Source organism: Neoarius graeffei, chromosome 2 (genome assembly GCF_027579695.1).
Source record: "Neoarius graeffei isolate fNeoGra1 chromosome 2, fNeoGra1.pri, whole genome shotgun sequence".
Lineage (NCBI taxonomy): Eukaryota > Metazoa > Chordata > Actinopteri > Siluriformes > Ariidae > Neoarius > Neoarius graeffei.
Genome location: NC_083570.1, coordinates 95,571,435 through 95,596,558, shown reverse-complemented (window position 1 = coordinate 95,596,558; position 25,124 = coordinate 95,571,435). Strand labels below are relative to the sequence as shown.

Here is a 25,124-nt window from a genome sequence, read left to right as displayed (position 1 = left end):
TTCCTTTCTTACTTTTTGAATAAAAACCCTTTTTGTATCACTACCCTTCTAATGCACAACGTGGGTCAAAAACGACCTGCATTCATTTTCCAGGTTATTTCATGTATGGCTGAGTGTTTCTATGATATACTTTTGAAATCAATTCATTTTGTCATTTACTTTTCCAAATATGCAGTAAATATCTTGTTTTTGTTTAGCACAAATCATCATTTTTATTTTTCCTTTCTTAAGTTATGAACAAGCACTGCTTTTGTAATTATACATCAAGTTTACACGCATGGGTCAGAACCGACCCGCATGCATTTACTCCAGAGTTTGGTGGGAACTGTGAATTGTGCTTGTGTCAGACATTTCACAGCTCAGCACAGCGCCCTTTGCCCATCTAATACATGGAAGTAACGTTTCAATTGTTCTAACATTACCTTAGAAAAAAATTGATTATGTTTAGGTTACCTTGAGAGTGAGTAGATTACTTGTCAGAAAGTTATAAGTAATTACTATTAGCTACCGAGCTGTTGACATATTCTACTTTAGTTAGCTAATTTTATTGTAGTTGGCTTAGCTAACTACATAGTTAATAAATAACTGGCCCCATTCACTGCTAAAGTAATTACTTGAAACAAATTATTATTATAGTATTAAGACATCTCATCTCATCTCATTATCTCTAGCCGCTTTATCCTGTTCTACAGGGTCGCAGGCAAGCTGGAGCCTATCCCAGCTGACTACGGGTGAAAGGCGGGGTACACCCTGGACAAGTCGCCAGGTCATCACAGGGCTGACACATAGACACAGACAACCATTCACACTCACATTCACACCTACGCTCAATTTAGAGTCACCAGTTAACCTAACCTGCATGTCTTTGGACTGTGGGGGAAACCGGAGCACCCAGAGGAAACCCACGCGGACACGGGGAGAACATGCAAACTCTGCACAGAAAGGCCCTCGCCGGCCACGGGACTCGAACCTGGACCTTCTTATTGTGAGGCGACAGCGCTAACCACTACACCACCGTGCCACCCGTATTAAGACATTTAATTTTAAATCACACTTGGATGACCCATGTGTAGTAATATAAAAAAGTATTTTTGTTCATAAAGTAGGAAAGAAAAAATTAAATTAATGATTTGTGGTAATTATAAACAAGATATTTAAAGAATACTTGGAATATTCAATCATAAAATAAATTGATTTCAAAAGATAGAGCAAAGAAAAACTCAGTCAGCATGAAATAACCTGGAAAATGAATGCGGGTCATTTTTGACCCATGTTGTGCATTAGAAGGGGTATGCATATGCTTTGCATCAAAGGGTTAAACATGTTTTTCTTGAATCTTCTGACATTTTCTTGTAAATTATATTCAATTTGTAGTGTAATTTGGCCTTTGAAGATCACAAAAACGTGCCTGGAAATAGCTGAGAAGCATCTCCAGGCACCTAAAGCCCTTCAGCTTCTGGGGCCCTAAGGCGGGCCCCGGACCCCCAGCCACATTGTTTTTGGCCAGTCATTCAGACAGGCTGAAATTTGGACGGACAGACAACATTTCAGACTTGTCTGTCCTGTGACAGTCTGCTTAAAATTCCTTATTTCCCACACGGTCACACTGTATGCAACAATACAATGATGAGTTTTTAAAAAAAGATTCTCAACTAGACTAGACTATTACTCAGCTTACTGGTCCCTTCTTGCATCATAAACGGTAAATGCTGATTCTTTTTTTTTTGCCATGTGTGCAATTGATTTCTTTCTAATTTTATCAGCATCATAAGAGCTTCCTTTACTGGCATCATCGCTTTGTTATTTCTCTTGCGGACAGACAATGATAACAGACTCCAGGTCTTAATGCCACATTTAGAATCAACTCTAAACCTAATGAAGCAACAACACACAGCTGGCCAAAACCAACAAAAAACACAACTGGCCATTAACTTCTGTGTAGAAAACAAGCTTTGATTCCTGGCTGGCTCACCCCCATACAGCTGGTTCATTTCACATTCACCGTCCTGGAGCCAAAAGAATAAAAGTTGTGTCACTGTCCAATTATAGTGACACTTATAAACTAAATAAATCCTGTACAACAGACAGGGACAGTGTTTATATTTATCTCTCTTCATACTGTCCCAACAAGAGAGTAATGAAAATATCCATCGCTATCAGAAGCCAATTTAAACCACAGAGAGCATACAAAACAAGGCACTGTGTTTGTGGTGAAAACATTTACTAGAAAACTAGTACACACACACCAAAGCTTGTGAGACACTCACAAAAGTTGATTTGGTTTTAAATTATACAGTCATGGGAAACGGAAAGCATACCCTCCTTCAGCTCTAGTTTTTTATTAACCATGGTCTAAATAACAATATAGTGTGGTCCTCACCAACTTCTATAAACAAACAAATAACCTCAGAGGACAAAAAAAAACCCACAATGTAGTTCAATCTTCTTCTTCTTTTGGCTGCTCCCGATTAGGGGTCGCTACAGCGGATCTTTCGTCTCCATTGCTCCCTGTCTTCCGCATCCTTCTCTACCACACCTGCCACTTTCATGTCCTCTCTCACCACATCCATGTACAACCCCGATTCCAAAAAAGTTGGGACAAAGTACAAATTGTAAATAAAAACGGAATGCAATGATGTGGAAGTTTCAAAATTCCATATTTTATTCAGAATAGAACATAGATGACATATCAAATGTTTAAACTGAGAAAATGTATCATTTAAAGAGAAAAATTAGGTGATTTTAAATTTCATGACAGCAACACATCTCAAAAAAGTTGGGACAAGGCCATGTTTCCCACTGTGAGACATCCCCTTTTCTCTTTACAACAGTCTGTAAACGTCTGGGGACTGAGGAGACAAGTTGCTCAAGTTTAGGGATAGGAATGTTAACCCATTCTTGTCTAATGTAGGATTCTAGTTGCTCAACTGTCTTAGGGCTTTTTTGTCGTATCTTCCGTTTTATGATGCGCCAAATGTTTTCTATGGGTGAAAGATCTGGACTGCAGGCTGGCCAGTTCAGTACCCGGACCCTTCTTCTACACAGCCATGATGCTGTAATTGATGCAGTATGTGGTTTGGCATTGTCATGATGGAAAATGCAAGGTCTTCCCTGAAAGAGACGTCGTCTGGATGGGAGCATATGCTGCTCTAGAACCTGGATATACGGTACCTTTCAGCACTGATGGTGTCTTTCCAGATGTGTAAACTGCCCATGCCACACGCACTAATGCAACCCCATACCATCAGAGATGCAGGCTTCTGAACTGAGCGCTGATAACAGCTTGGGTCGTCCTTCTCCTCTTTAGTCCGAATGACACGGCGTCCCTGATTTCCATAAAGAACTTCAAATTTTGATTCGTCTGACCACAGAACAGTTTTCCACTTTGCCACAGTCCATTTTAAATGAGCCTCGGCCCAGAGAAGACGTCTGCGCTTCTGGATCATGTTTAGATACGGCTTCTTCTTTGAACTATAGAGTTTTAGCTGGCAACGGCGGATGGCACGGTGAATTGTGTTCACAGATAATGTTCTCTGGAAATATTCCTGAGCCCATTTTGTGATTTCCAATACAGAAGCATGCCTGTATGTGACGCAGTGCCGTCTAAGGGCCCGAAGATCACGGGCACCCAGTATAGTTTTCCGGCCTTGACCCTTACGCACAGAGATTCTTCCAGATTCTCTGAATCTTTTGATGATATTATGCACTGTAGATGATGATATGTTCAAACTCTTTGCAATTTTACACTGTCGAACTCCTTTCTGATATTGCTCCACTATTTGTCGGTGCAGAATTAGGGGGATTGGTGATCCTCTTCCCATCTTTACTTCTGAGAGCCGCTGCCACTCCAAGATGCTCTTTTTATACCCAGTCATGTTAATGACCTATTGCCAATTGACCTAATGAGTTTCAATTTGGTCCTCCAGCTGTTCCTTTTTTGTACCTTTAACTTTTCCAGCCTCTTATTGCCCCTGTCCCAACTTTTTTGAGATGTTTTCCTGTCATGAAATTTCAAATGAGCCAATATTTGGCATGAAATTTCAAAATGTCTCACTTTCGACATTTGATATGTTGTCTATGTTCTATTGTGAATACAATATCAGTTTTTGAGATTTGTAAATTATTGCATTCCGTTTTTATTTACAATTTGTACTTTGTCCCAACTTTTTTGGAATCGGGGTTGAATCTCCTCTTTGGCCTTCCTCGTTTTCGTGTGCCTGGCAGCTCCATCCTCAACATTCTCACCATCTCAGTCTCATCTCTCTTAGCTTCATTCCCGAGCTCTCCACATGTGCTGTCCCTCTGATGTGCTCGTTCCTTATCCTGTCCAACCTTGTCACTCCCATTGCAAACCTTAACATCCTCCACAATGTCGTCATTCTCCCCAAAACGCAAAGCGACATTCAGAAACCAAGTGGGGAGAAATAAGTACACCCTTCCAACATCTACAATCATTAAGAAAGTAAGTAGTAGCCAGGGGTTTCTCATGAAATGCACAAGATTGGTTAATCATCAAGATGTGTGACTTCCTCTATAAAATCATTGTCAGATCGGTGTTCCGTGGCATTCAGGTGTGTGTTTACATCATGCCAAGAAGAAAGGACAACAATCATGAACTTGTGCTGCTAATCGTTTTGGGAAGGGTTATAAGGCCATCTCCAAACAATTTGAAATTCACCATTCTACAGTGAGAGGGACTGTTTACAATTGAAGAGCCTTCAAGACAGTCGCCAATCTTCCCAGGAGTGGTTGTCTGAGGAAATTCAGTCCAACCTAAGACCATTTAACACTCAGAGATATAAAGAAAACCCAAAGAGCTCATGTGACCTAATGATTAGATAAGCAGCTTTGGGACCAACAGGTCACTGGTTTTATTCCCTGGACCAGCAGAAATGGCTGAAGTGCCCTAACCTAATGGCAAGGCACCTAACCCCCAACTTCTCCTGTGACTGCTCTGGATATGTTGTACGTCACTCTGGATAAGAGCATCTGCTAAAGGCCATTAATGTAATGTAATGTGACCTACAGGCCTCTGCAAGGACATTAAATTTTTATGTTTCTGACAGCACAATCAGAAAAAGACTGAAGGCTTTCATGGAAGGGTGGCTAGGAAAGAGACCTTTCTCTCCGAAAAGAATATGGAGCAATGGAGCACAACTTCTCATCTCATCTCATTATCTCTAGCCACTTTATCCTGTTCTACAGGGTCGCAGGCAAGCTGGAGCCTATCCCAGCTGACTACGGGCAAAAGGCGGGATACACCCTGGACAAGTCGCCAGGTCATCACAGGGCTGACACATAGACACAGACAACCATTCACACTCACATTCACACCTACGGTCAATTTAGAGTCACCAGTTAACCTAACCTGCATGTCTTTGGACTGTGGGGGAAACCGGAGCACCCGGAGGAAACCCACGCGGACATGGGGAGAACATGGAAACTCCGCACAGAAAGGCCCTCGCCGGCCACGGGGCTCGAACCCGAACCTTTTTGCTGTGAGGCGACGGCGCTAACCACTATACCACCGGGAGCACAACTTAGTTTTGTAAAATTATATCTGAACAAACCACAACAATTCTGGAACAATATCCTGAGGCTGTTCAGACCAAAGTGGAGATGTTTGGACATCATTCACAGCACCATTCTTGGCAAAAACCAAAACTGACTATCAAGCATGGTGGTGATTTGGACTTGTTTTGCAGCCACAGGATCTGGGAATGATCCTAAGCACACCAGCGAATGGACATCTGAATGGCTAAAGTAGAAGAAAAATCAAGGTATTGGAATGGGCAAGTCAAAGTCCAGACCTCAATCCCATCGAGATGCTGTGGTGGGATCTTAAAAGAGCTGTGCATAAATGAGTGCCTTCAAACATCAGTGAACTGAAGCAACGTTGTTCAGAAGAATGTGTCAAAACTTTGAGACTAATTAACTCCTAGAGAAAAGGGGGTTCTACATGTTACTCAATTATGTACAGTTGCTGTCAGACTTTTACAAATATCAGCATGAATGTCATCATGGACATGAAAGTCATGGCAATATTGGGCTTTCACTATTTCGATTTCTTTGAATTGTTCTTGTTCCTATTTTTATCAAATGACCCTCTGCATGCCCTCCATTTTGACATGTTTACCTACCACTACTACTACTGTTGACTCTGGTTAAAGCTAGGGTAAATAATTTTGGAGAAACCAGCAAGAGGAAGCTAGATTTTGAAAGCATCCAAGCAAAAAATCTCTCCAAAGCCGATGCTCCAAAACGCCTGAACATGCAGTGCCTGATTATGGCTGCAGGACACGTCCAAGCATTGGGGGTTTGCGAGGGGCGCATTTCCAACTACCTCATGTCTCATTCACATGTAAGACAGGCAGGTCTGAATGAAATGATTGGATGGGCTTTTTACAGTCCTGTGACTGCCACAGATGATGGATTTTTTTTTTCCTTTCTCTCGTCAGAGCATTTGATGTATTCATTTCTCTCAGGATGTAAAGAGAATTTCAAGAACTATCACAAAAATGTTTCTAAAAATTGCCTACTCTCGCTTTAACTCTGTACTGTATATAACTTGTCTATAAGCTAAATATATTTGCAAAACATACAAACATTTGTAGGGGCGGCACGGTGGTGTAGTGGTTAGCGCTGTCGCTTCACAGCAAGAAGGTCTGGGTTCGAGACCCGTGGCCGGCGAGGGCCTTTCTGTGCGGAGTTTGCATGTTCTCCCCGTGTCCGCGTGGGTTTCCTCCGGGTGCTCCGGTTTCCCCCACAGGCCAAAGACATGCAGGTTAGGTTAACTGGTGACTCTAAATTGACCGTAGGTGTGAATGTGAGTGTGAATGGTTGTCTGTGTCTATGTGTCAGCCCTGTGATGACCTGGCGACTTGTCCAGGGTGTACCCCGCCTTTCGCCCGTAGTCAGCTGGGATAGGCTCCAGCTTGCCTGCGACCCTGTAGGACAGGATAAAGTGGCTAGAGATGATGAGATGAGAGGAGACAAACATTTGTAAAAGAATAGTTGGAGTGTATGTGTGGTTACAACCGACAGGAATTGATATTTCCCGGTAGTGGGGGGGGGACAGGCACTTGTTCACTTTCCCAACATCTAGCCTAGAAGAAAAAAAAAGGCTGGAATATTCCATTAAGGAAGCTGACGTAGTTCTGTTTACACATCCCCATAGTTTTGACTTTGTTTTATTATTTTGGCCTGGTTGACTCCCACAGGCAACCTCCCATAATTCCATTACAAAGTTTACAATAAAAATAGAAGAAGAAGAAAACAAACAAACAAAGCAAATGCATTCCCTGTTTCACGAGATATTATTTTATTTATAACGTAGACCAGGGGTTAGACATTTGTAAGTGCGAATACTTTTTGCAACTGTGAATAAAACATTAGCTCAGAAGTTGGGATGCGTCAGTGTCATTGTTTTCAGACTAATTATGGTACTCGCTGTTAACGATCTTGATGCTGAAATGAGTAATCTGCTTAGTATTAATCGATCAATCTGTAACACTTTGTTAATGTTTTATTTAGCTCTGTTTATGTTGGTAACTCCTTGTGTTCCTACTCCTGGTGACTGGCCAAAGTCTTGATGCTTAGTGTTCATAGAACTGGTGTTCTCAAGAGTAATAGTTTCTCCGGATGCTCACTTCACTGCTCTGTGCTCATGGATACCTTAGTGGGCAAGCAAGTCATGGCATCTAGCGTTCATGGCATGGCTGCAGTCTCAGAAACTGTCCTAGGTGCTCAGGATAGTCATCCTTATACTCTGTATTAAAGATACTTTTTAAATGCTGTAAGATGTTTTACAGTTAGGTCCATAAATATTTGGACAGAGACAACATTTTTCTAATTTTGGTTCTGTACATTACCACAATGAATTTTGAACAAAACAATTCAGATGCAGTTGAAGTTCAGACTTTCAGCTTTAATTCAGTGGGTTGAACAAAATGATTGCATAAAAATGTGAGGAACTAAAGCATTTTTTAAACACAATCCCTTCATTTCAGGGGCTCAAAAGTAATTGGACAAATTAAATAATTGTAAATAAAATGTTCATTTCTAATACTCGGTTGAAAACCCTTTGTTGGCAATGACTGCCTGAAGTCTTGAACTTATGGGCATCACCAGACGCTGTGTTTCCTCCTTTTTAATGCTCTGCCAGGCCTTTACTGCAGCGGTTTTCAGTTGCTGTTTGTTTGTGGGCCTTTCTGTCTGAAGTTTAGTCTTTAACAAGTGAAATGCATGCTCAATTGGGTTGAGATCAGGTGACTGACTTGGCCATTCAAGAATATTCCACTTCTTTGCTTTAATAAACTCCTGGGTTGCTTTGGCTTTATGTTTTGGGTCATTGTCCATCTGTATTATGAAATGCCGACCAATCAGTTTGGCTGGATTTGAGCACACAGTATGTCTCTGAATACCTCAGAATTCATCCGGCTGCTTCTGTCCTGTGTCACATCATCAATAAACACTAGTGACCCAGTGCCACTGGCAGCTATGCATGCCCAAGCCATCACACTGCCTCCGCCGTGTTTTACAGATGATGTGCTATGCTTTGGATCATGAGCTGTACCACGCCTTCACCATACTTTTTTTCTTTCCATCATTCTGGTAGAGGTTGATCTTGGTTTCATCTGTCCAAAGAATGTTCTTCCAGAACTGTGCTGGCTTTTTTAGATGTTTTTTTAGCAAAGTCCAATCTAGCCTTTTTATTCTTGAGGCTTATGAGTGGCTTGCACCGTGCAGTGAACCCTCTGTATTTACTTTCATGCAGTCTTCTCTTTATGGTAGATTTGGATATTGATACGCCTACCTCCTGGAGAGTGTTGTTCACTTGGTTGGCTGTTGTGAAGGGGTTTCTCTTCACCATGGAAATTATTCTGCGATCATCCACCACTGTTGTCTTCTGTGGGCGTCCAGGTCTTTTTGCATTGATGAGTTCACCAGTGCTTTCTTTCTTTCTCAGGATGTACCAAACTGTAGATTTTGCCACTCCTAATATTGTAGCAATTTCTCGGATGGGGTTTTTTCTGTTTTCGCAGCTTAAGGATGGCTTGTTTCACCTGCATGGAGAGCTCCTTTGACTGCATGTTTTCTTCACAGCAGAATCTTCCAAATGCAAGCACCACACCTCAAATCAACTCCAGGCCTTTTATCTGCTTAATTGAGAATGACATAACGAAGGAATTGCCCACACCTGCCCATGAAATAGCCTTTGAGTCAATTGTCCAATTACTTTTGGTCCTTTTAAAAACAGGGTGGCACATGTTAAGGAGCTGAAACTCCTAAACCCTTCATCCAGTTTTAATGTGGATACCCTCAAATGAAAGCTGAAAGTCTGGACTTTATGTCCATGTCCATTATATAACTATAACTTGAATATGTTTCAGGAAACAGGCAAAAAAACAATATTTGTGTCAGTGTCCAAATATATATGGACCTAACTGTATCAGGCCTGCTGGAGTGCAAGAAGATGCTTGTGATATTTTCATAGAGTAGCTTTGCTTCAGTCAATTGAGAAATACTTCCAGACTATCTCTACACAGAATCTAAAAGCTCTGTACACAGCAGTCATGATGTTCCCGCCGGATTTGTAAATAGAGGGGGGGAAAAAAACAAATAATTTGGACCACACCAAGGAGGTACAAGGAAGCGTCTCAAGAAGCCACTCTTTTTACAGTACGCTATCCTTTAATTATTATCCATACAGGACACTTTTGCGATGGAATAAAAATGTGTTCTATTCCCTTCTAGTGGGTTTCATTCCTTTGGTTTGATAGCATGTAATATTGTTAGCGTATCGCTTATCCTATGTGTATTACGTCACTCTACCCAATGGAGAATGAGCGCTGAATATGGTTTACGATATTACATGGTTGTCAAGACGACGTCACACATCAGAGATGTAAAACTTCCGCACTAGCGAGCGACTGTGACAATTTGCAAACAAACATGGCTGCCAGGTTTGCGGCATTAAATATGGAAGATTTTGAGAGAATTTTGAAAAAGAAAGACATGTTGAACAGTCAAAAGGAATGTCTAATAATAACAATAATAATAATATTGGCCTTTTTTTCACGGTATATCAGATATATACTCGTCTTCAACTCGTTCAGTATTATGCGAGCTGAATGGAATATATCCGATATACCACTCAACGCCAACCAATATTATTTAAGTGTTCTATGCTGGAAATAGAAAAAAAAAAAAGTGTTTGCTCAATCATCCAGAGATTCTTAATTCGAATCCCAATAATGCCACAGCCATCCATAGCTGGGAGCCCAGGAGAGCAAAACTGGCCTGCTCTCTCAGGGAGGGAAGAGTGGCTACGCAAACTCACTCGTTACACCTTAAAAGACCAAAATAATCATCCCACATGCAAAAGCACTATTGAATAAACCTGCAGAAACCTTCAACAAAGTTCTCCGATGTTTTGCCTTGTAAACGTGAAACAGACTCACCTCTGTAAAGTGCAAAGGAAAGATTCCAATCTTGTCTCCCAGCTTCCCTTCACCCCAGTTCTCATCCACTCGCTTAATCACGGTAATGACGTCTCCCTGAATGCAAATGAGACAAGGAAAAAGACACACAGAGACAGCGTGAGACAAGCAGTATGTGAGGCGAATGTGATGCAGGGGTGTCCCTGAACAGCTTTACTTAGCTGTAATTACTGAGCTGAAGACATGTGTCTGCAGGCCCCAAACTCCTTTCCTTGAACTCTATTCAAAACCCATTTAACCCATCTGGTCTCACAAAAAAAAAAAAAAAAAACACCCACATACACACACACACATGGAAGCTCTTTAATGGACTCCACAGAGTCACAGCTGTTACATAACATCCTCTGAAACAGTCTCGGCGTGTGTGACTGTAGGGAAACTAAGGCCAAATCCCATTACTGCCAAAACCTTACTCATTTATAAGGCACAAGTCAGCGGTGTATAAAAGCATCATGCATTATTACTGAGGTGATTTAATACGCTTGTGTTCAATTAGAAGTTTTACCAGTACCTTGGTAAATCCCACTACATCCATACATATGCATCAGAAATTAGCTTTCGACTGATTACCAAGAACAAGAGCCAAGTTTTCTGTGTGAATAAATACAAACGGTACAGCAGTGCAGTGATCTGGTACCGGGGGGTGGAAGAAGTACCGAGAAATTACAGTATACTTGAGTGATAATGTGCCGAAATCTTACTCAATTAATTAAAAGTGGAACTTGAGCGAAAAGTGCAAGTAAAAAAAAAAAGTTGCTACTTTTAAATGTACTCGAGTATCACAATGTAAAAATTAAACGTTTTAAATGATGAAATTATGTTAATATCATTTTTTCACGTGCGTATCGATCCCTGGGCTCGTTTGGTTTGCCCGTTTTGTGTTGGCTCCTGGCAGATTCTACCATAACAGAGGCCAGTTAAATCCCATCTCCTTAAATTGCTGAATTGATTATTTTGATCATTCTATTAAGTTTTTCTAGTAGCATTTGGGGTCTTGGACATTCATAGTAAATTTTAGGACAGTAGTCCTGGTAACTAATTAATAAAAGCCGTTTTAATTAACCCGTGTTTCTACCATCATTCTCATTCTCATCTCATTATCTCTAGCCGCTTTATCCTTCTACAGGGTCGCAGGCAAGCTGGAGCCTATCCCAGCTGACTACGGGCGAAAGGCGGGGTACACCCTGGACAAGTCGCCAGGTCATCACAGGGCTGACACATAGACACAGACAACCATTCACACTCACATTCACACCTACGGTCAATTTAGAGTCACCAGTTAAGCTAACCTGCATGTCTTTGGACTGTGGGGGAAACCGCAGCACCCGGAGGAAACCCACGCGGACACGGGGAGAACATGCAAACTCCACACAGAAAGGCCCTCGCCGGCCCCGGGGCTCGAACCCAGGACCTTCTTGCTGTGAGGCGACAGCGCTAACCACTACACCACCGTGCCGCCCTCTACCATCATTCTGACAGACAAAATCAGTCTTTATCTGACAGACACTCTCCCACAATTTTGAATCTTTTTCATGGAGGAAAGTCATGAAAATCATATAGAATGTCTGCCAGAGTATGATACGTATAATCATATGAAGCAAATATATGTTCCACAATTTAAAAAAAAAAGTTTATCTCTTTGAAAACCACCATTTCTATTGTCATTTCTGACAGACATGCAAAATGGCAATAGAAACACATCGGTTTCTATCATCAAAATCTGACAGACAAACTAACGTCTACCATCATATTCTGACAGACACTCTAGATGACAATAGCAACAAAACTGTTTCTTACATTATTAATCTGACAAATTTAGTAATAATATTAAATACCTCATCACTAGAACCAAATAATAAAATAAAATATTGAAATAAAAAAGATAAAATTTATTTTCAAAATTGAAATATCAACAATAATTGTAAAATACCAGTATTGTGGAAATTACATGAAATAACATTACATTATACATATATTCTTTTCAATCAGAAATTATGTTTGTAGCATAAAAATACAGGCCTTAAACAAGGCTATATTATTATACATAACAGAATTCATTCATACAAAATGTGGCTAAATTAAATTTCCAACCATTCCTTCTTCCTTTGAAATTCTTTTCTCGTTTTGGATATTTAATGTGGGTAACTCTACTGATTATCAAAAGAGATTCTGACTGATCAAGGCACCTCGTTTATGTCACGGACACTGAACGAACTGTATAGGTTATTAGGGATTAAGCCGATCCGCACCAGCGTGTATCACCCACAAACGGACGGTTTAGTTGAAGGGTTCAATGTGTCATCAATCACCAGTCTGCTACTATTGGACAAAATATTTCATCCATATTTCATCAAAAACTGCGACTGCGATTGGAATACGGGACGGGAGCTGTTCCTTGCGGGACTAATTAAATTCACCTAAAATTCGGGACGTCCCAGGCAAATCGGGACGGTTGGCAACCCTTTCAGCCGACAGGCCATTTCAATGTGTTATTTCCCCGCGAAAGTGACACAGTCGTGTCTATCATCACTGTTCTGACAGACTATGAGGCCAAGTTTACATTAGACCGTATCTGTCTCGTTTTCTTCGCGGATGCACTGTCCATTTACATTAAAACGCCTGGAAACGCCGGGAAACGGGAATCCGCCAGGGTCCATGTATTCAATCTAGATCGTGTCTGGTCCGGTGCTGTGTAAACATTGAGAATACGCGGATACACTGAGCTGAGCTCTAGCTGGCGTCGTCATTGGACAACGTCACTGTGACATCCACCTTCCTGATTCGCTGGCGTTGGTCATGTGACGCGACTGCTGAAAAACGGCGCGGACTTCCGCCTTGTATCACCTTTCATTAAAGAGTATAAAAGTATGAAAATACTGCAAATACTGATGCAAATACTGTCCACTGTGTAGTTATGATTGTCTTTAGGCTTGCCATCCTTCCACTTGCAAGTGGTAAGTGATATGCGCTGGGATCACACACACAGCGGCTCAGTCCCGAATCACTGCTCGTGCACTTCACTCGCGCGCTCTGTGAGCTGCGCAGGGCCGGAGTGCGCACCCTCCAGAGGGCACTTGCTGTTCAGGGCGGAGTGATTTGGAGCGCAGGATGCCTGCGGAGCCGAGCGTATCCGTGTATTGGTGTTGCTGTGTGCACGCAAATCGTGTATTGGTGTTGCTGTGTGCACACTAATTGTTTTAAAAACGTTAATCTGATGATCCGCTGATACGGTCTAATGTAAACCCCACCTGAGATTGCTATCGTTAGTATATGACCGACAGGTGTGTGCTATCACACTTTACAAGGTCTGTCATTTTTGTGACGATAGCACACACCTGTCGGTCATATACTAACGATAGCAATCTCATAGTCTGTCAGAACAGTGACGAAAGACACGACTGTGTCACTTTCGCGGGGAAATAACACTTTGAAATGGCCTGTCGGCTGAAAGGGTCGCAAGTGGCTCTGATTTATCTCAACTTACGATAGTTTTCCTCCAGAAAAATTTAAATACGAATGCACAAATATATTCTCAATGTTTCTATCGTCAAAAATTTCTATCGTCAGGATAGCTGACTGAAAATCTTACCTTGATTTATTTGATGAAATCTAGCTGTCAGAACTCCAAGTCTTGCCCGGAAGTAAATGTCTGCTGTCACAAAAATCATGCGCAGTAGAATTTCCTCTTTGCGTCAGTCAACATGTGCGTGGTGAGGGCTTGAATTTTGCTATCGTCAGGTGCATTTGACTGACAGACTGACGATAGCATTTTTTAAAAATAACTGTGGGCTTCTTTCGTGAACGAAATAGTTTTTTCACTGTTAATCTATTTCAACTCTATCTGTTGACACCCAAAAATGATAAAGCCTGCTTCCACACGATAACTACCAAAGATCCATAATGGCCGAGTCTATCGTCAGGTCATCTGACAGAAATTCACTGACGATAGGAACAGGGATAATGAAAGTGATTTTTAAAATGGGAGTTATGTCTGTCAGATATGTCAAAGAAATAGAACTTTATTCTTTAAAAATCTTTTATTGATATACTCAGTGTATTTTTAAATGACGTGCTGTTTTAGAAGACCAAATACCATATTTTCACACACACACACACACATCACATTATCTCTAGCCGCTTTATCCTTCTACAGGGTCGCAGGCAAGCTGGAGCCTATCCCAGCTGACTACGGGCGAAAGGCGGGGTACACCCTGGACAAGTCGCCAGGTCATCACAGGGCTGACACATAGACACAGACAACCATTCACACTCACATTCACACCTACGGTCAATTTAGAGCCACCAGTTAACCTAACCTGCATGTCTTTGGACTGTGGGGGAAACCGGAGCACCCGGAGGAAACCCACGCGGACACGGGGAGAACATGCAAACTCCGCACAGAAAGGCCCTCGCCGGCCACGGGGCTCGAACCCAGGACCTTCTTGCTGTGAGGCGACAGCGCTAACCACTACACCACCGTGCCGCCCGACCATATTTTCAATCTTGAAAATATTACCTCACTGAAAAAAGGACAAGAAAAATTTCTTATTTTGTGGGCAAGTGGTTAATGGATCCAGTTACGGTAGAATCTGCTTCCTCCCACCTGAGGCCGGTCTCACCTGGGTCAGCCTCTATGTAAGATCAGTTTGGCAGACACCAGAGGCACAGAGAAACGGTGGCTGCTGTCCTTTTTGGACCTTCTTGGTTTGTGGGGTTTTTTTTGTTGCATTACACTACCGTTCAAAAGTTTGGGGTCACTTTGAAATGTCCTTATTTTTGAAAGAAAAGCACTGTTCTTTTCAATGAAGATCACTTTAAACTAATCAGAAATCCACTCTATACATTGCTAATGTGGTAAATGACTATTCTAGCTGCAAATGTCTGGTTTTTGGTGCAATATCTCCATAGGTGTATAGAGGCCCATTTCCAGCAACTCTCACTCCAGTGTTCTAATGGTACAATGTGTTTGCTCATTGCCTCAGAAGGCTAATGGATGATTAGAAAACCCTTGTACAATCATGTTAGCACAGCTGACAACAGTTGAGCTCTTTAGAGAAGCTATAAAACTGACCTTCCTTTGAGCAGATTGAGTTTCTGGAGCATCACATTTGTGGGGTCGATTAAATGCTCAAAATGGCCAGAAAAATGTCTCGACTATATTTTCTATTCATTTTACAACTTATGGTGGGAAATAAAAGTGTGACTTTTCATGGAAAAACACAAAATTGTCTGGGTGACCCCAAACTTTTGAACGGTAGTGTATTTTTACATGGCACCGCACCTTATGTTCCACACATTCAGACACTTTCCTTCCACGACGGATTGCTGACGATCCGTACTGACCCGTTTGCTTATTTTGCTTGCCTTTAACTCTTTTTTTCAGTTTAAGTTTTGTTTATTTCAATAAATCCTTGAGTTTTCTAATTTAAAAGGCGTGTCCCCTCCTCTTCTGTTACGGTCTTGAGTCGGGTCGTAAAATAACGGGGGCTCATCCGGGATTTGAACTTGGTTCCTCTCGCAAAATTAAGTTCTCTCGTTGATCTAAAACTATTCCGTTTTGCCTGAAAACATCATTCAATCTCTGTACATTTGTTGTTCATGTACTTAAAGCTAGACTGCCTTTCAGATTTTTCAAGTGGAGGTCATAAAAAGAAGTTTCCCTGACGCACGATTATTTTTGTTTAGCGGACCGAAAACTACTGAATTCAAATCACAGGCTTTCGATTTCATTCGTTTTTTTTTTTTAAATAGAACAATTAATGAATTTAAGGCCACATGGCCCTAAATTCTCTGCTATTTTTTCTTGCTTCACCATGACACAATACAAGATACTATGTCATGCATGACGTGGTGGGCTTTCCCCATTCGCGCAAAGCATTATGGGATGCAAATTTGAAACAGGAGAGAACAATGGCGGATGTGAGTGTGCGAATGACACGTGAAAGACTGACTACAGTAATGGAAAGAGAGAAGAAACAGATGTTATGTTGTGAAGGAAAGGAAACGCAGGACCAAACTAAATATCGGCGGTCAGCGAGCACTTCGGTGTGATTAGCTGTTCGTTTAACAACGGGATGATGTAACCGTCAGTGCACGTCAAAGGTAAACCTACACATGCGTGCACACACACACGGACTTCCTCTGTCTGCTTGACTGCACGAAGCACATGATTTCATGCACATTATTTGCAACCAAATCCCCTCAGATTAAATAACTTCGCAGCCACAGAATGGCCTTTTTTTTTTTTAAAGATATTACAGAAATAAACATACATCACAATGACCAAATTTCAGAGGGAACTAAATTTCACCGGTTTTATGAAATCGAAAGGCCGTCTACTTTTAACTAATGCTACATAATTTGTTAATAAATTAATCAGCAGCTAAATATCATGCAAATAAGCAATATTTACCATGAGATAGAATTAAACTTCCTGTCTAACTAGCTTATGTTCACTCCAAGAACTGGTGTTAGTCTAACCTGGCGTTAGCAAAGAAACCAGGCTAACTTCGTTACGATAGCTAGCTAAGACTGGCAAATTTGAAACTTTCCTTTAGATGCAGTTCATCATGCTTTATAGGGAGTCAAAGATGACACCTCATTTTATTTACCCCAGTCTTTACTTACCAAAACATGTTCCTGAAGTAGAGCCAAGGCACTCGTCCTCATTTTCAAAAATGCAGTCCATATAGCCATATTCAGACACAGAGATAGCTGTAGTGTGTGATAACTACATTGTGTAGCATGAGAACGTCACCTCGAGATTATTGATAGCTTTTTCTACACTGACGAACATTTGATTGGATGCTAAATTTAGAGATGAAAGTAGAGCAAAGAAAAAAATCCTGAACTTTTGAAAGTCAAACTAAGATGGGGGGGGGGGGGGGGGGGGGGCAATGTCCCCCGAAAAAATTTTAATATAACACGCAAAACCCTGCATTCTAGTGCATTTTAGTACTTATTTTCACTAAAACAAGTTATAACTTTTAAGCCTTTTTCTTTCATGTACATTAATGATTAACATGTCAAAAATATCAAATTTAATTCCCATAGTTAATGAGTAATTTTCAAGAGTGCATTCAGAAAACGCGGTGATTTTCCTGCTACACAGTTCATTACTTTGAAAAATATCAGACAGACAGTTGAAGGTAAATTCAGCAAAATCCCAAAACAGCACTGTTAAAAAGTAAAGGTCTGTTAGAGTTTCTAAAGCTTTCAGGTTTCACTGTTGGGGACATTGAGCCTCGTTTATCAATCTTTTAGTAGAGTTGTGTGTTTGCAGAAGCTAACGTGAACTAAAAATTTCCAATTCATATTTATGCGTGCCTCTGGAGTGGCAGACTGGGGTGGTGGTCCCTCTTTTTAAGAAAGGGGACCAGAGCGTGTGCTCCAATTATAGGGGAATCATACTTCTCCGCCTCCCCGGGAAGGTTTACTCCAGGGTACTGGAGAGGAGAACCCGGCCAATAGTCGAAGCTCGGCTCCAGGAAGAACAATGTGGTTTTTGTCCTGGCCGCGGAACACTGGACCAGCTCTATACCCTTCATAGGGTGCTCGAGGGTTCATGGGAGTTTGCCCAACCAGTCCACATGTGCCTTGTGGATCTGGAGAAGGCATTCGACCGTGTCCCTCATGGTATTCTGTGGGGGGTGCTTTGGGAGGATGGGGTTCGGGGCTCTTTGCTAAGGGCTGTCCGGTCCCTGTACGAACGGAGCAGGAGTCTGGTTCGCATTGCCGGCAGTAAGTCAGACCTGTTCCCAGCGCATGTTGGACTCCGGCAGGGCTGCCCTTTGTCACCGGTTCCGGTCATAATTTTTATGGACAGAATTTCTAGGCGCAGCCAGGGGCCGGAAGGAATCCTGTTTGGGAACCACAGGATTTCATCTCTGCTTTTTGCAGATGATGTTGTCCTGTTGGCTTCAAACCAGGACCTTCAGCATGCACTGGGGCAGTTTGCAGTCGAGTGTGAAGCGGCTGGGATGAGAATCAGCACCTCCAAGTCCGAGGCCATGGTTCTCGACCGGAAAAGGGTGGCTTGCCCTCTCCAGGTTGGTGGAGAAGTCCTGCCTCAAGTGGAGGAGTTTAAGTATCTCGGGATCTTGTTCACGAGTGAGGGAAGGATAGCGTGTGAGATTGACAGGCGGATCGGTGCGGCCTCCGCAGTGATGTGGTCGCTTTACCAGTCCGTCGTGGTGAAGGAGGAGCTGAGCCAAAAGGCGAAGCTCTTGATTTACCGGTCGATCTACGTTCTGACTCTCACCTATGGTCATGAGCTTTGGGTAATGACCGAAAGAACAAGATCGCAGATACAAGCAGCCGAAATGAGTTTCCTTCGCAGGGTGGCTGGGCGCTCCCTTAGAGATAGGGTGAGAAGCACAGTCACTCGGGAGGAGCTCAGAGTAGAGCCGCTGCTCCTCCACATCGAGAGGAATCAGCTGAGGTGGCTCGGGCATCTCTTTCGGATGCCTCCTGGACGTCTCCCTGGGGAGGTGTTCCAGGCATATCCCCCCAGGAGGAGGCCCTGGGGAAGACCCAGGACACGCTGGAGGGACTATGTCTCTTGGCTGGCCTGGGAACGCCTCGGCGTTCTTCCTGAGGAGCTGTCTGAGGTGTCTGGGGAAAGGGAAGTTTGGGCTTCCATGCTCAGACTGCTGCCTCCGCGACCCGGCCCCGGATAAGCGGATGAAGACGAGACAAGGCATATTTATGCGAGTTGAAGCCAATTGTTTGCATTAGTTTGTATTGTCTGTAAATTTAAACACACCAATGAATACCAAATTTCTCATGTAAATCAGGGGCGTCGCTAGGATTTTTCAGGGTGTCACACACTGACTGGCAGCCTGAGTACATTATGTAACAAAAAATAAATTACCATTGCTAGTTTTAGGCAGCATAGAAACCGGCTCTTCCATTATTGCTGTTTCTTCCACGTTTTCTTGATGTTGTGTTCTAGAAACGGCACTAAACCTTAGCTTCGAAGCCACAAAATGCAACTTTGATGGAAAAACTATATAATAAATTGCTTACCTCTCTTCACGTCGAAAGGAGGAGGAAAGTTTTGCTTGTTTTGACATGGCGAATTATTAACAAGAGGAAATACTTGTAATTCGCAACTAAAAAGACTGCAGCTACACTGGCAGCTTGAACATGCTTTCTAGTGCGATTGTGTTGCGCTTGCGCAGAACGGTGTCAGTCCTGCGCACCTTAGCATGTGCGCCTAATGAGCTCCGGCATGCATGCCGTTAACAAAGAACACCTGTCTTTAATCAATGAACTATGTTTGGGCTATTTAAGGACCGCGCCCATGCAAGGATGATGCGAAGTATTACACCGCGTCTAGGAACGTGAAAAATCCGAAAAATAAATTTCTCCATTCGGAAAACCAGAGTTTTTCAAGAGTTTTGACAAATATCCGGATTTCCGGGTAAATCCAGAAGACTTTCATCTATATAAGTTGAAATTGCAAGCAGGGCCCCATTCTATTCACGTATAGCATACAGTTATACATACAAAGTATGGTTTTCTTGGAGATGTAATTAAGCAAGCATATTCAACTTCAAAAACACTCAATTCTTTAGTATCGTAATGAAGTGGAGTTCATCAAATATTTTTCACCCCTGTTGGGTATTGTTGAGAAAATCATGCACACAGACCTTCATAAAAGCCAGACACTCCTTCCTGTCATCTGGATCCAGCCTGTTCAGGTTGAAGTCGTAGAGAGCGCGGCACAAAGGCACAGGCTGCGTTTGATCGCCAAGGACCTGCACCATGCTGACGGGTACAAGTCCACTGCTCCCTTTAATATCACCATAATACCAATTGTCATCCACTCTCCAGCGCAGGCCAACCATATCGCCGGATTTCATGGTGAGCTCTCCGGGTCCATTGCCCTGGTAATCGTACAAAGCTTTAGCCAGCAGCTGGAAAAACAAATATAGATAATACAGATAAGACAGATGAATGAAGGGCAAGAAAAAGTCAAGAAACATGAGTAGTATATTATGAAAAAGAAAAACCATTAATAAAACATTCTGTACAAGTATTGTTTGACTTTACTGACTGGCTGGATTTAAAGGAGAACTGAAGGCAATTTTTTTTTAATCATCAAAATTCTATTTCTCTCGTTTTATTAAATATAGGAACGCATTTTTGATCGCTATTTTGTCGCTGCTATAGCAAGTTCTGAGTGTTTGAAATATGCTCTGTAATATATCAGTCCATATGTCAAAGCAATGGCTGTAAACGAGATTCGTTGAGACCTGTGCGAGACATCGTAGGACAGAAGTAAAACATACAGCGGAAATCAAAGCGACCGACATCCGCCAACGTTGTCAAAAGACGTGCGCGCCCTCTTTCGAATGCTGACGTAGTCAAGATGGAAGTTTTGTTTGTTTTGATAGCAATCAGGAAAGTTTGAAAAAAGTAGGCAGTAATCGTCATTTAAACTCGTTTTTGTGCAATACTTCGTTTGGAAAACAATTTTCAAAATGGCGGCACTGACACCTGGCTGACACGTCACATTTCGAAGTCTCGCACAAGTCTCGTGAAGATCGCGTGGATAAGCGACGCCTGCCGTGGACCAAACGAACTCAATTCAACACGGCTAAAAACCGAATAGGCCGATAAATATAATATTTAATTGCAATTAGTTGCCAATACGAGTCATGATATAAGGTTACTAAAACCGAAAACTTAATTGAAGAACACGTTAATTAAGAAGTAAACCAAGTTTTAAAATGACTTCAGTTCTCTTTTAACTGGCTAAAATTATATACGAGTTATTACCTCTGCCAACTTTGTTGGAGGAGGTTATGTTTTCGCCTTTGTTTGTTTGTCCTCACTGTAACTCAAAAAGTAGTGAACGGCTTTTGATGCAATTGTGAGAAAGGTGGGCCATGGTCCAAGGAACGACTGATTAGATCTTGATGCAAATACGGATATGTATGCAGATCGAGGATTTTCTTTTGTCTTTCCCCCATGTAATTCAAAAAGAAGTGAACGGATTTTGATGAAATTTTGAGGAAAGATGGGCCATGGTCCAAGAAAGAGTTGATTTGATTTTGATGCAAATCCGATTACGTGGCTTGGCAGAGGTATGCACTCTACCAAGTGCCCTTCTAGTTGACTACATGTTTCTCATTTATATAGATTCAAGACATTTATTGTCATATGCACAGCAGTTCAGACAATGGAATTAAATTCTTACTTTGCCGTTCTTCCTTTACAGAAAAACAACACACAATAATATTAAAAAAAAAAAACCTTACAATACAAACACCCGAGTTGAACCTGAGTTTAAAAAGTTAAGTGTTCTGTGTCTCATGCTACAGATAAGGCAACAATCAATGAGAGTGATGGAGAGTGGAGGGACAGTGTTGAACGTATTGTTCATGAGTCTGATGGCCTGTGGGTAGAAGCTGTTTGAGTCTTCTTGTCCTTGATTTCACACTCCTGTAGCGTCTCCCTGACGGCAGATGTGTGAAGAGACCATATTGTGGATGTGTACTGTCCTTAATAACACTGTGGGTCCTCCTGATGACCCTGGTGGTGTAAATATCCTGGAGTGAAGAGAAGACTGTTCCAGAGATGAATTGTGCAGATTTAATCACCCACTGGAGAGCCTTCCTGTCCCAAGCAGAGCGGCTTCCACACCACACTATGATATACTGTATATTTTAACATATATCGCTGCATAAAGAGGGGCAGTATGGTGGTGTAGTGGTTAGCGCTGTCGCCTCACAGCAAGAAGGTCCGGGTTCGAGCCCCGTGGCCGGCGAGGGCCTTTCTGTGTGGAGTCTGCATGTTCTCCCCGTGTCCGCGTGGGTTTCCTCCGGGTGCTCCGGTTTCCCCCACAGTCCAAAGACATGCAGGTTAGGTTAACTGGTGACTCTAAAGTGAATGTGAATGGTTGTCTGTGTCTATGTGTCAGCCCAGTGATGACCTGGCGACTTGTCCAGGGTGTACCCCGCCTTTCACCCGTAGTCAGCTGGGATAGGCTCCAGCTTGCCTGCGACCCTGTAGAACAGGATAAAGCGGCTAGAGATAATGAGATGAGAAAAGCTCAAAGAAGTTTGAAAATTACAGAACTGAAATGTTCAAGGAAGAGTTAAATAAGTGTCGAAAGCTATTCTATACCTTGGCACGACAGCAAGATGGCACTTTCTACAAAAAAAAAAACATTAAAGTCAATTCGTGCTGCCAGATAGGTTTATAAGAAGTCCGCCGAAGTGGAAATGATTTTGTCGGACGTTTTGTATAAAGTTTTTATTTATCGAATTTGCAAAAAATAAAAATGCTCCATTTCTCAAAACCCAGTGAATGTGGATATAATAAAACAATTATTCCACTCAATCTTGTCATACATGGCTTATAGCCAACTCGGCGCTACAAGCCTCATCGGCTATCAGCTCATGTATGACTCAATTTCATGGAATAACTTAATTATTTTTTTCGTGGTCTGGTTTCCATCAAATCCTGCACTCTGAATGGCTGGTGAGCAGGTCCGTATCCTATGATATGGACCACAGTTACGGACCTCTGGCGACTTGCTCGTTCACAATAACAAACACTGTAGCAATTTTTGTTAACATTTATTTTCGCATTTCTCAGGAGAATAGCATTAATTTTACATCATGGACAGCGATAACGACAGTGTTCACAGCAAAAGTGAGTTTTACTACCCTGAGGAAGAAGAAATAAAACATTTCAGGAGAAAGCTAAAAACCTGTAATTTGCTAAAACCAAGCAAAAACATGGCTGAATCCTGAATGACTCAATTTTGTATAAATAGGGGACTACACAGGCGGCAAAATGTAGGTTTTTTCCTGCCATGGAAGTGCACTTGTATACCGAGGAGGAAGCAATTTGCATTACAGCCGTGAATGAGGATTCAAAATGGCGGCTCGGCTCGGTTTTCCCTTTCGGGTGCTCTCGTTTTCTGTTAGAATTTGGTAAAGAAAAAAATAAATATATTATTTACCAGCTTAAGGTCGGTCCGTATGGTGAAATACCGTGACCTCGGCCTTGAATACTGACCTCGGCCCAGAGGGCCTCGCTCAGTACTTTCAAGACCTCGGTCACAGTATTTCACCATACGGACCTCCCAGCTGGGAAATAACATATATATTTATTTTTTTCGTGGTCCAAATCCTGTGCTCTGATTGGCTGGCGAGCGGGTCCGTATCCTACGGTATGGACCCCAGTTATGGACCTCTGGCGACTCGCTCGTTCACAACAACAACAAACATAGCAGCATTTTTTGTCAACATTTATCTTTTTTTATAAGATTTATTTATAAGATTATCAAAAAGGGGTGGCACGGTGGTGTAGTGGTTAGCGCTGTCGCCTCACAGCAAGAAGGTCCTGGGTTCGAGCCCCAGGGCCGGCGAGGGCCTTTCTGTGTGGAGTTTGCATGTTCTCCCCGTGTCCGCGTGGGTTTCCTCCAGGTGCTCCGGTTTCCCCCACAGTCCAAAGACATGCAGGTTAGGTTAACTGGTGACTCTAAATTGACCGTAGGTGTGAATGTGAGTGTGAATGGTTGTCTGTGTCTATGTGTGAGCCCTGTGATGACCTGGCGACTTGTCCAGGGTGTACCCCGCCTTTCGCCCGTAGTCAGCTGGGATAGGCTCCAGCTTGCCTGCGACCCTGTAGAAGGATAAAGCGGCTAGAGATAATGAGATGAGATGAGATGAGATTATCAAAAATCTTATAAATTTTTGCCAGCATTTCTCAGGAGAATAGCATTAATTTTACAGCATGGATAGCGATAACAACAGTGTTCACAGCGAAAGCGAGTTTTGCTCCCCTGAGGAAGAAGGAATAAAAGAAAACATTTCAAGAGAAAGCTAAAAACCTGTAATTTGCTAAAACCAAGCAAAAACATGGCTGAATCCTGAATGACTCAATTTTGTATAAATAGGGGACTACATAGGCGGCAAAATGTAGGGGTTTTTTTTCCTGCCATGGAAGTGCACTTGTATACCGAGGAGGAAGCAATTTGCATTACAGCCGTGAATGAGGATTCAAAATAGCGGCTCGGCTCGGTTTTCCCTTCCGGGCGCTCTCGTTTTCTGTTAGAATTTGGTAAAGAAAAAAATAAATATATTTAAATATATTATTTACCATCTTAAGGTCGGTCCATATGGTGAAATACCGTGACCTCGGCCTTGAATACTGACCTCGGCCCAGAAGACCTCGCTCAGTACTTTCAAGACCTCGGTCACAGTATTTCACCATATGGACTAGGGGTGTGCAAAAATATCGATACGGCGATATATCGCGATACTTTGTCTTCCGATTCAATATCGATACTCAAAATTTGAATATCGATATTTTTTCAAATAATAAAATCATGTTTCAGACGGGTTGTAAATCCAGTACGACTTCCGCACCTCCGCTCCGCGAGGTGTCGCTGTGCCGCTACCTCACTGCAAGGCACTCTTCGTCTTCTCTTTTTTCCCCGGCGGTTGCATTGAGGAAAAAAAAACAGGCAAGTATGGCTGTTAACATAAACCTTGAGACGCCGCCGAACTTTAAGGCAGATGTTTGGAGGCACTTTGGATTCCAAAGGAAAGGAGAAAAAAAACAGTGAGACGGACAAAGAGAATGCACTTTGCAAAACCT

The 25,124-nt window shown here is 42.2% G+C and overlaps 1 protein-coding gene across 3 annotated transcripts in view; it reads right to left on the bottom strand.

Moving 5' to 3' along the window:
• The window catches only part of sh3rf2 (SH3 domain containing ring finger 2), a 126,547-nt gene that overhangs the window by 55,373 nt on the left and 46,050 nt on the right, over window positions 1-25,124 (bottom strand). For all 3 annotated transcript variants that reach the window (XM_060915232.1, XM_060915231.1, XM_060915233.1), the window contains exons 2-3: window positions 20,156-20,422; window positions 10,464-10,559 (exon numbers count right to left, since the gene is read on the bottom strand). In XM_060915232.1, coding sequence (XP_060771215.1) covers window positions 10,464-10,559; window positions 20,156-20,422 — 363 coding nt within the window. The remainder of the gene's footprint in view (window positions 1-10,463; window positions 10,560-20,155; window positions 20,423-25,124) is intronic.